We start from the raw sequence: 12,346 nt of genomic DNA on the forward strand, positions 1-12,346 counted from the left end.
TCACAGATGAGAACACGGGATGTGTTCAGAGTTTCTTAGAATCTCTCTCTCTCTCTCTCTCTCTCTCTCTCTCTCTCTCTCTCTCTCTCTCTCTCTCTCTCTCTCTCTCTGTCTCTCTCTGTCTCCCCCCCTCTCTCTCTCTGATTAAAAGAGCAACAGGTAACTAAGGAATGCTAACGCTAACACTAGAGAATAATCTTCCCCGGGGAAGATTACACCAATTAGTTGTCTAATAACAGCTGCCATCTCTGAAGACAGGTGATATCAATGAGCCACATTATCCAGGTTGAGCAGATTGTATGTAGGAATATATGGATATACATAAGTACAAGTAGCAAAAATCAATGAAAAAAAACAAGAAAAAGGAAGGAAAACAAGGATGGTGATATGTGACATGTTTGAATGGAGGAAAGGGAAGGGAAAAAGAATCTATTTTTTTCTATAATCTCCAATATAAAATTAATTTTAGAGAAATGACTGAGTGGAGCACACAAGTTAGAGATTACCTAACCTTTATTCCATAGAATTAACTTGTCCTCTTGGATCCTGGTGGGAATTTCTGAATTGATTGGAGAACTGATGCATTTTCAAGCTACCAGGAGAAATCCATTATTCCTAGTTAATAACCCAGGCAACATTAACAGGTATTCTCCTTTAAACTTTGTGGCAAAACTCAACTTTCTATCTTTTCTTTTAAAAAAAATATATGCAATGGGATGAACCATATTTTTTATTTTTCTTAGGAAACTAAATTTAAAGTAGACTCAGTCATGTTGATCCAGTGGCTGTTTTGTAATTGTTTGGTTAGTTTTTCACTTTTTTCTTTTCTTTTGGGGATTATAATTATACCATTCCTCCATTTCCTTTTCTTCCTCCAAACTTCCCTACATAACCTTCCTTGCTCTCTTTCAAATTCATGACCTCATTTTTATTGATTGTTGGTACATGCATAGATGTATACATATGCATGTGCATATACATACACACATACATATATGTTCTTAAGGATAGCCTGCTCAGTTCGTATAATGCTATTTGTATTTATGCTTTCCAGTGTGCTCATTTGGTGTTAGGTAACTAGCTGGAGGAAACCCTCTGAGCACTACTTAGTTGCCTGTAGCTCCTTGTGTAAGGTTGAAGGCTTGTGGGTTTTCCCTCTCCCACTTGGACATGTCTATAATTGCCCTTGTTCATCTCATATTTAGGCTGTTATGTTGGTAAGACTTTACAGGATAGCTCCAAATCTTTAGCTGTAAGTGTAGCCTTCCACCCTCATCAAGGAAACCCTCTTCATTCTAACAGAGAGCGTTATATAAAACTACAACCAAGCAAACACTGACCACGCAAAACACACAATTGCATATCCCAGTCCCAATAGACATATCTACAAAACGGCTCCTGCACCCAAGGCTCAAGGAACATTGTGTAAGAGGGGACAGAAAGATTATAAGAGCCAGAAAATAAGGGTCTTAGCTGTGAGATTGTGTCTCCTAGCAGTGTTGGAAGTACAACACTGCTATCTGATTAAATTTGCTTCCAGATCCTCAACATCTGTGGTTCTTCCTTCTTGAAATCACCTAGGGTTACAACTAAGTTCACACATCTTTTAACACATTATGGATCAAAATATAGGCAAAATTCTTAAACACTTTTATGTTCTGCATTGTGTGTGTGTGTGTTATAGGATCTCATATAGTCCAGACTGGCTTTGAACTCATTATGTAGCCAAGGTCGGTTTTGAATTTGGAATCCCTTTGTCTTGTCTCCTTACTGCTAGAATTACAGACATGTATCACCTGATTGAAGTTTTGATTTGAGTGATTTTATTTTTAGTACTTTGTCTTAAAATCTTACATTTTTTGTGTTATCATTGATTGATTTAAAAATATTTCTTATGTTTGTCATTTATTTATGTATTATTTATTGTGTGTGTGTGTGAATGGGGGTGCATGTGCCATATCATACACATACCTGTGGAGGTCAGAGAACAGCTTTGGGGAGTCTTTGTCTCCTTCCACTAGGGATGGCCCAGCGCATCAGTCTTGGTGGCAAGTGCCTTACAGGCTGAGACATCTTGCTGGCCCCTATCCTAAATTCTTAAATGAAATCATGGAAAATCTGGAAGCAAAGCCTTCAAAGTTGTGATGATGACTTCTGCATTTCAAAATTAACTGAGTACAAGCCCCAGAATTTAACTGAAGAGAAAATGTTCATGGAAAAAATACACTGCAATCAATTTTATGATGAATATGCTATTTTACATCTATCTTGTTGAGCCATATTGAATTGATGTGAACTTAATGTTGCAAACTATTTAATATTAACCACTATATTAACAAAGCAAACAGACACATGTTGACAACTTTTAGATGTTACATGTGTAAGAGCATATATATTTTTGTCAAAAACATCTTTAGAGTAGCCAGCCAAACATTTGCAGAATACAGATATAGCTCGTAAAAGCACCTGGGAGATAACCAGCAGTTACCTGGACTGACTAGTTCACCAGGGCTCAGTGACAGCTGACTGCTGAGCGCATAGCCAAACCGCTGCTTTAAAGGACCCAAACGTTCATATCCTGTACACCATGAGAATCTGGACACTATCAAATTTAATATAGCTCATTCTTCCCAGCATGACTCGTGAGTCCTCAAAGGCGCTTGCCTGGAGGTCATTGTGGACAAAGATGCTGATGAGAACTTTGCCCATAGCCAAACTGGGGTAGAGTCCACACAACACTCCCATGGTGCAATTTTTCCTGTGTAGTTTTGAAATGCATGCCTTCGTGGTATTGTACCTTATGTACTCGTGGAAAGACAAATCTACCAGGTGGAGTGTCATAACCTGGGCAATTCACCTTTTCTCTAAGGAGTCAGGAAAAGGCTATGGTTTCCCAAGTGTTATGGCCAGCCTTGCTCTGCTCATGCATGCTTTGACTGTAGAGCCCCAAGACATGTTCCGGTCCCTTGCCCTTCACTGTCACGCCCTCTATCCACTCAAATGTTTTTCATTCACACAGCTGGGTTGTCCCCCACCCTGCCCTCCACCCCCACAGGCTGTCTTCTGCCTGCCCAGCTGATGATGTTTTCCTGGCTCCAGCCAACTTCCGTGTTTGCTGCAAACAGTGCTCAAGGGGACAAAGGGTTGTCTAGATTGAGGCAACAACAAAAGTAGGTCGGTCTTGCAAGAATCCGGATGGGTGGCCAGCCATCCCACATAAGCAAGTGATGTTTCTGTTTCTTTCTCTTCTGCCCCCCAGCCCACATCATCAAACAGGAAAAATATCATTATTTTGAGAATGTGGGAAGCTTGGTTGTGGTCAAAGGTCTACTCATTGGTCAGTGTTGTAGAGAAACCTGAAGCAATGTTCCTCATGATCCCGGAGAACTGATCTTGTGGTTACAGTTCAAAGGGATGGGGAGTTTTTTGTGGTTGTTGTTATTGTTTTAAAAAACAAAACAAAACAGTAATAAACTCAATCCTATATATAAAACTGAATGAATAAACCATTTCTCCTAGAAGTTTTGGTAGTAAGATGGAATGGGTACATTTCATTTTGCTTTGCTCCTTAGAACTCTATTTATCGTTATATGCATGGTGGGATTCAGCTTATAAATCTGCTCTACAGTCAGTCAGAACTGCTGTCAAGAACTGGAATCATTGTCCTAGCTTTGGCTGTGCTTCCCTTTCCCTCCCATTTTCGGTCTCTCCAACAGCTGCTACAGGACAGGCTGTTGGCATTAGACAGATGTGGACAAGTTTACTTTTGTAATCTCTGTATTCAGCACAGAGGTCATCAAGACCCAACCCTTTCTCTATGGGTGTAAAATCCTCACCGTGACCCATTCTTGCTTCTGATACCTCGAGATGCGGCCCAATGCCAAGGCAAGTTCAGGACACCCAGTCTCTACCACTGATCACACTATGTATTTCTAAAAGCTACATGCTGTTTTCCCATCATTCCAATGCTAAAACTTAAAAAATATATATATTCCAGACTAGCATAGTGGAAATGTACTTCAAACTCTCTGTACTAAAGAGAAATGTTGGTTTCTGATAGACTTTAATTCAATCTGTGTTCAATGTGTTTACTCTTTTTTTTTAAGCTCGTGTTGGTTATAATAATCGCCAGTGTAACTATTTGTAGAAACGACTCTATTTTTAGACTAGAAAGGGGCAAGAAGAATGTCTTAGTGTTTTGGCCTGATCCTGGACAGCTCTCATACATTCTTAATTTATGGCTAATCATCTCCCTTTATTAGATATCCCTAATTAATTTACATCCTAACCATGCCTGAGTCTGGGTAATGAATGGTTGTGAACGATGACAAAGTGGGATTTCTAATCAGTTCTGGAAGTTTTTAGTGGAGAGAGAATGCAGATGTCTGCATTCTAGGTCTCTCCCTTGACCATTGGCTTAGTAAACTCCCACTGGTCCTCGTACTATCATTATCTAGACTTCACTTAAAGACCGTATCAAGAAAGCCATAAAAATCCACTGCTATTAATTTCTGTAGTAAGAAGCATATCAGCCTTTTACTTTTAACTCTCTGAAACAGGTACCAGGTGAGCATGTTATTAATATTAAATAAAAACTCTGGCTAAGGCTTGAAAGCTTACTTTATGTTGGCAAGAAGGCTTCCCTCAAGTGGGAACCAAGTAAGAGCCTTTTGAGAACAAAGCCAATGGGAAATGAAGATATGTCTGTGAAATTTTCCAAATGGCAGTTTGATTTATGTCTATTTTTCTCACCAAACATTCTTTCATTCATTCCTATGTCTGTTGGTCTTTCAGGCCTCCTGTTTTTCTGTCTGCCTTTTTCTCCCTGTTCTTGTCCTATGACACAGTTTAACAACAGAGCATCAAGCCCAGAAAAGCGCCACTGAGATGACAGGTGGCCAAGCCCTCATGTTGGTGGCGAAATACTTTGTCCAGAATGCTTTACTGAAATGCGAGGCATCAAAGCTGATGCATGTGTATTGTTAATATATTAGACCTCCATTTGATGTTTGTTTTCTTGATAATGAATGGGCTAAAAAGGACTTATTCCTCAGTCAATCTGGGCTGGGGACATGAATTTTTGAAAGTAAGATTTGTCTCCTAATATCACATGCTTCTCCTCAAACTTGCTTCATTCAATTTATTATGCTTTCTTTAAAAATATATGTGTGTGTGTTCATATATTTTACTTCATAGAGTGTACAATAGTCAAAAGTGTTACGAGCTGAAGAGAAGCCATATTTCTATTTAAAATTATTAAAATCACTTCTAACTATTCCTTCTTGAATTTTTGTATGGGCATTCAGTTCCAAGCACACAGTATTTAAAACATTTTATGCTAAAGATGTCCTAAATACTGTCTTTGCCCGTGTCATTGCTTCTTCAATGTTTTTCTAAGCATTTCTAAAATAAACTAAATTTTTCTTTATGGGTGGGACCCAGTCTTACTTCTTTTCAGAACAGTTTGAGAATTTGCTGAGTTGAAAACAGCACATGATGCTTTATATGGCACATGTTTGTTTCTGTTGAGAGAACATGTCCTATTTTTGAGAAAGGAAAGACTTGTAAGACATCAAATGTTTCTTGCAAAACAATTTGATGAAATGAATGTAAATGAATCAGAAACATGTGAATTGTGTTTCAATTAAAATTAATGAGTTTAAATAGGAAGATGGTGAACTGCTTGGGGGAAGGAGTGTGGCAAGGCGGGAAGTGACATTTCTTTTGTTTTCATCAGTCTTGGGTTCTTGAAAAACAACCTACTACCGTGAATCCAGCTTCATTCAGATTCTTGAAGGTAAACTGACAACGTGTAAAGTGAGCTACCAATACAAATTCATCTTCTGTATACATGGAACCCGACCACTGTGCAATCATGTGAAGTGAATGGTTCCCACGGTTATTCTTTCAAGGGTAAATAAGACGTTGTAATGATGATAAAATCTATTTCCCCCCAGACTCATACATAAACTTCATCTCTACTTCCTTTTTCTAATTGAAGATGATCAGACATACATGGCAAAAATAAAGGGTAAAGGAGAGAGGGGGAGAGAGAGAGAGAGAGAGAGAGAGAGAGAGAGAGAGAGAGAGAGAGAGAAAGAGAGAAGACAGAGACAGAAGGAGAAAGGAAATAAGCAATGTGTGGGGTCAGAACATCAAGTGGGATTTCATAATGGAAACACCCAAACCGAAATAATTATTTTAGAGACACAAACATTTTATCCACAGTTTCGTCCGTATATCATTTATGCAAACTTCAAAGCAAAAACCAAAGCTTTCAAAAATACGGTTTGCATTTGTTATTAAAAATGAATGCATCTCTCTAAAAATCAGAAAAATAAAATGAGGTAATGCTTGCTCAAAACCCCGCTATGTAAAGAGAGAAGCAAAAGAATTGTCACAAGATCAAAGTTCAAGACCAAAGTTGTCTAGGGTGAGTTCCAAGAAACACAAGCTGAAGTTAGAGTTTGTTTCAGAAGAAAAAAAAGGACCCATCTCAATGCTCTATGCCTGAGTGTGCCGTGCGACATCACAGTCTCAGAACATGTACATGTTAAATGCTCCACCATCTCCCGAAAGGCAAGCTGTGTATGATGTCTCACTTTTACCTTTTGAGTTACTCTCACACACACCTCAAGAAGTTTTCAGGACTTACTGCTGGTGGAGAAATGCATCATTAACCAGTCTTTTCTGAACAAATTGAAGGCATAGTGGCTGTAGATGCTGAGAGGAGATGGTGTGATGAGAGCCTCGTTGGGCTTCCTGAGAACTCGAGTAACTGAAGCCCGGTGTCCTTCTGTTTATGTGGACACTGCTGTCGCTCTGTGAGGGAAGCAGGAAGGAGGGCAGGGCCCTTTGCTTTGTCTTGGGGGTTTGTTGTTGTTTTGTGCATTGTGTGCATATCAGTTGCTTCTCAGATCATCCTGGAAGAGTCTCTCCTTACCTTTCGCATCAGGGATTGGGAGTGTTTGTTCCCTGATTGGGCAGATGACACTTTAAACGTCGAATCCAATCGCTTGTCTGTTTTATTCTTTCTTCGTCTCTCAATAGCAGGAGGGAATGGAGTGGTGAGGGTGCTGGTGAGTTCTGAAATTAGTGGCAATACGACAGTCACCTTTCTTTGAGCCTCCAGGGTCACTTACAGCAGGTGCCTATCTACATGAAGTATAAAACCTGAATCCAAAGGTGGTCATGAAAATGCATGGGAAATGTTAATTCCACGGTGTTCTTTCACTTTAACTTTTATTGCCAGTTTCATCTTTGTAAACCATCAGAAGTCATCAGCTAAGGGTCAGCCCATGTGCAGAACAGTGCACAAAGATGTATTTCATCCAAGCACTGCAAACGTGGCTTAGTTTCCCTTAAGGTTTGCTCCCTCAATGCCTTCTCAGTGTCCAAGGACCTCACCCATTGCTTCCTGTGTTGTCCTATCTGGTGACAGGCCTACCCTTGCAGCAGTGATAAGGAATGTGAAGTTGGAAGATACTGTCACAGTCCCCACCAAGGATCGTCAGCCTGTATGGTGTGTCGGAGGAAAAAGAAACGCTGCCATCGAGACGGCATGTGTTGCCCTGGTACCCGCTGCAATAATGGTAAGAGATCTCGTCAAGGCTAAACAGTCTCTTCTTTCTCAGAAGTTTTTGTGTAAAGGTGATTTCAATGCCTCTTTATCCATACTACTGAGTTATAAGATTTTTAGGATTGGGAGGGTTTGGGTCTTTGTGTAGTATGAGATACCAGAGTCACCTTCCAAACTTGGGCTTCCTGGGATCTGGCCATTTCCTACTGCGAAATTGAAGAGTTGTGTGCAAAATTGCTAAATGTTCCGTTTGCTGAATATATGAGTACCAAGACAAGTAGTGTAGTTGTGAGTCCCTTGATCAGGAGTTTTATATTATAGTTATTATATTAAAGATGTCCTAGAATGGATGACTGATCTACCAAGTGCAAAGGACTCTAACCTGTAGCACGACTGCACTCAAACCTAACGAACTGACAGGCAGACATTTATTCAGCATTAATAATGTACTGAAAACAATCACAGATATGATATGATTAAGTAATTGCAGAAAGTGGTTAGAAGCATAAGTTTAGCCATAGAAAATGACACAGTCAAGCTCATATTGTCATGCCTTCTCTAGGCTCTGGGCATAAACTTGCTATGAGCACCATAAAGAGGACCAGAAGTGGAGAGAATGACCTCACAACCATTTGAGAAGTGTGTAGGCTTGACCAGATTGGTTTGCTCATAAACAAAAAGGACTTAGCAGATGGCTTCTAAAGTAAGAAATACTGGACACTGGTTTAATTCTTCACCATGTCACCATTCTAAGTACTTTGTATACAGTAATTGGATGAGGTTAATTCTGTTTTTATTCCTAATTTGTTGTGGTTTGCATAGTGTCATTTCATCTTAAAAAGGAAAAAATTCAGAGCTAGGAAGCTTGGTTGCAGAGCCAAAGTAGTCTACCCTCTATAAGTAAGTGAATGAATTAGTGATTGAATGAAGGACTGAACCAATGGATAGGAAAATAGATACGTAATAGGTAGCTTAAGAAACAGACACACAAATGTCTTCTAACACAGCTCAAGATGAACATCACAGGTTCTAGTAAAAGTGATCTGTTTACAACCTCATTTCCAGGCATTTGCATCCCGGTCACTGAGAGCATCCTGACCCCTCATATTCCAGCTCTGGATGGCACTCGGCATAGAGAGCGGAACCATGGTCACTATTCCAACCATGACCTGGGATGGCAGAATCTAGGAAGGCCACACACCAAGATGTCACATATAAAAGGTACGACTATCTATATTCCCATGTTTGTTTACTCTTTATTTCTTCTCTAAAAATGTAAAAAAAATAGTGTCTTAGGGTTTCTACTGCTATGAAGAGACACTATGACCATGGCAACTCTTATAAAGGAAAACATTCAATTGTGGTGGGTCACTTACAGTTCAGAGGTTTAGTCCATTGTCATCATGGTGGGAAGCAAGGCAGCATGCAAGCATGCTGGCAGACATGGTGCTGAAGAAGGAGCTGAGAGTTCTTACATCTTGGTTCACAGGCAACAGAAAGTGGCCTGACACTGGATGGTATCTTGAGCATATATGAGACTTAAATGTTCATTTCTACAGTGATGCACTTCCTCCAACAAGACTTACACCTACTCCAATAAGATCATACCTCCTAGTAGTGCCACTCCATTTGGGGGCAATTTTCTTCCCAACCACCACACAAACATAGTTAATTCATTCTGGTTCTATGAATCCATTAATGAAATGTTTGTTAATGGGCAATTTTAAACTGGATTTATTGATATTTATTTTGAAAATGTTAGAGAGTTCATGAAATTATTGCAAAGTATATGTTATGAGAAAGGCAATAGCCTGACCTGCCATGTTATTTTCTAAGCATGTCTCCCTTTTCTTGTGAAAACTGAGCAGCAATATTCTAAGAAAACCTGTATGGTCCAAACCTATCAGAGAATAACACGTTGTGGAAAATACATGAGGAAATATTGCTGCTGGCAATGATATTCATGCCCATTTTTTCTCAGCTTTGTAGATTCAGGAAGTCTATTTCACTAGGCAATCAGATAACATGTTATCCATAACCAGTCTATGAGAAACAGCTGGTTTATATGGGGTTATTCATCGCTATAGTCTTCTTCTCCCTCCTGCTCACCAACAACAAACCTGAAGAGTGTGAAAACATTTTACTAATAGGAAACTTTTGAAAGCATAAAACACATGTATACTCAAAAGAGGCTCTTCCCATGTGATCTGTGAAGTGTTCCTCTTTCAAGATGTATGTGATTAAAAATCCATAGTGGTATAAAAATTTATAATAGAGCATCTCCCCGTTTTGGGGAATTTTTGATGAACTGCAGTTCTCTGGGAATTCATGATTCATAAAACTAGCTTCCTTTTCTAAACACGTTATTTCCATAGCTTGTCTCACCATAAAACCATTTACCCACATTTTCATCTTCTAAACAGTCAGTCTCCTGGAGAACTAACTGCCCCATTGGTGCACCTTGGACTGGTAGTGGTCATATATATGATGCTAAAGATGTTGACAATTTTTCTCATCATTTTGCTTTATCTACCAAGATCCTTAATTTTTTCCATATCTCTTATTATTTCCCATACTTTCAACTAATTTCAACCAATTCCTATATAATTGCCATTATGTGTGTCTTTCCTCATTCCAGAAGATTCCTAAGTCACAGCACTATTCAAAATCTACCAATTATTTCAGTTCGACTACATTCGAAATGTACTGAGTGCAAATATAAAAAGATCTTGTGTTGCATGACTACTGAGTTACACCAAAACTTTACAGTTGAAGTCGCTAGGTCTAGGATGCTAGAGAATCCTTTAGACCACAGGTAGCCACATGATGAACCTTGAGCCTAATCTACATCACCAGATTTTCTAAATAATAACTCATAAAACCACAGACTTACCCATTCATATAGGCCTTTTCTACGGCTGAGTATTACAGGACAGCAAAACTGAGGAGCTGTTACAGATTTGCAGTCAGGCAAGTAACACAGAAGTTTGACGACTCCTGCCTTATACTGAAACACAGATGCATGCAGCAAGGATGTGTGGGGGAGAGTGTTATTTGGTGACTTAATCCTTCTGTGTGTGCACACACTACCTAGATTTGTAATTTCACAGGTTTTTAAGGAAGCGCTTGGTTGCTCCTGAGCATGGTGGCTCTGACAGCTGACTGTCATCTCTCTGCTCTGTTCTGTCTCACAGCTTTTGGTAGGCTGTATTCCTACCACTCCTTGTCAGATGCAATTGGCTGGGTTTAAACCGTTTACTACTCTCGCTGCCTCCAATGGTATTCTGGTGTAACTGTGTTTCTTTCGATCTCTAGTTGCTTCCAGGTGGGGCCATTAGGTTCTAGTTAGTGAATCTAGCCTCTGGATACTGACATCACCTATCCTTGGGGGGTCTAAATGTGGTAGTAAATTCCTGCAGCTGCTCCACCTCTTATAATTCAACCACCGCACATGCGATCAATTCTCTGCATTAAATAACCTGTGCGAATAATGCTGCTTTCACAGCTGGACTCAACTGATAAATGATGTCAAGAGTCCCTGAAAATGTCTGCTCTCTTGATTCACAGCTTTGTTGAGACCTGTTGAAAAGGCATCAAGTTAATTAGCTTGAAACCAACCTTCCCCCCTCCCAATTCACCCTACGGGGGAAAATCATCAGGAAAATATCTAAAGTTAGACTACAGACTAGAAAGTTGATTCCATGGTTAAATTGCGTGCCATGCAAACATGAGAAGAGGAGTTCCAATCCCCAGAGTCCCTATAAATGTGGCATGGGGCATGGCAGCTTGTCTGTGAGTCCAGTCTCAGGCCACTGAAATAGGAAATCCTCACAACAAGCTGGTTGGCAAATCTAGCCTTATCAGCTAGCTGTAGGTGTGATCAAGAGATCTTAGCTCAAAGAATAAGGTAGGAGAATGATGGAAGATGATTCCCAGCGTCTCCTTTGGTCCTTCATGTTCACATGTACACATGTGCTTGCACACCTTCCCACACATGCACTCACATGCAAGTAAAAATCATGCCTATATGTATACTACACAAATAAACACACACAGAGAGAAACAGAAAAAAGTTGACTAAGACACATTGAAGATGAATAGTCTAGCTGTTCATTAAATGCCATAGGCAGACTTATGAGACTAAAGAGCTAACAAATTGGTATGAATCCAAAACTTTTAATTATCAGTGACAAGATAATATAAGCGAAAGCATTTTTCTGTGATTCTGATTGTAAAGTAGAAATTTCTCTCAAGCACTCCTGTAACCCTTTTTATGTATTTTTTTTTTCTGTAGGACATGAAGGTGACCCCTGTCTACGATCATCAGACTGCATTGATGGATTTTGCTGTGCTCGCCACTTCTGGACCAAAATCTGCAAACCAGTGCTCCATCAGGGGGAAGTTTGTACCAAACAACGCAAGAAAGGTTCCCACGGGCTGGAGATTTTCCAGAGGTGTGACTGTGCAAAGGGCCTGTCCTGCAAAGTTTGGAAAGATGCTACCTACTCCTCCAAAGCCAGACTCCACGTGTGCCAGAAGATCTGATGAACACTGGGAGAGTTATCACTAGCAGACTGTGAATTTGTGTATTTCATGCATTATGGCATGATGGAACATCCAGTTTGGAGCATGGAAGAACATGGAACGTGATGAGGATTTGGAGCACAGGAAAGCAGCGGGACTGAATGACATAGAGACAGTGACAACCAAAGCACAACCAGTGTTTCCATTATGCAACTTCTTTATGTAAATAATGTACACATTTGT

General features: G+C 39.8%; 1 protein-coding gene across 1 annotated transcript in view; it reads left to right on the forward strand.

Annotated features, from left to right (window-relative positions):
- The window catches only part of Dkk2 (dickkopf WNT signaling pathway inhibitor 2), a 101,038-nt gene extending 88,914 nt beyond the window's left edge, over nucleotides 1–12,124 (forward strand). The window contains exons 2-4 of the mRNA XM_038312110.1: nucleotides 7,442–7,592; nucleotides 8,645–8,800; nucleotides 11,874–12,124. Of these exons, the coding sequence (XP_038168038.1) occupies nucleotides 7,442–7,592; nucleotides 8,645–8,800; nucleotides 11,874–12,124 (558 nt within the window). The remainder of the gene's footprint in view (nucleotides 1–7,441; nucleotides 7,593–8,644; nucleotides 8,801–11,873) is intronic.
- The last annotated feature ends 222 nt before the right edge of the window (nucleotides 12,125–12,346 follow it).

This window comes from Arvicola amphibius, chromosome 14, assembly GCF_903992535.2.
Source record: "Arvicola amphibius chromosome 14, mArvAmp1.2, whole genome shotgun sequence".
NCBI classification, from domain to species: domain Eukaryota; kingdom Metazoa; phylum Chordata; class Mammalia; order Rodentia; family Cricetidae; genus Arvicola; species Arvicola amphibius.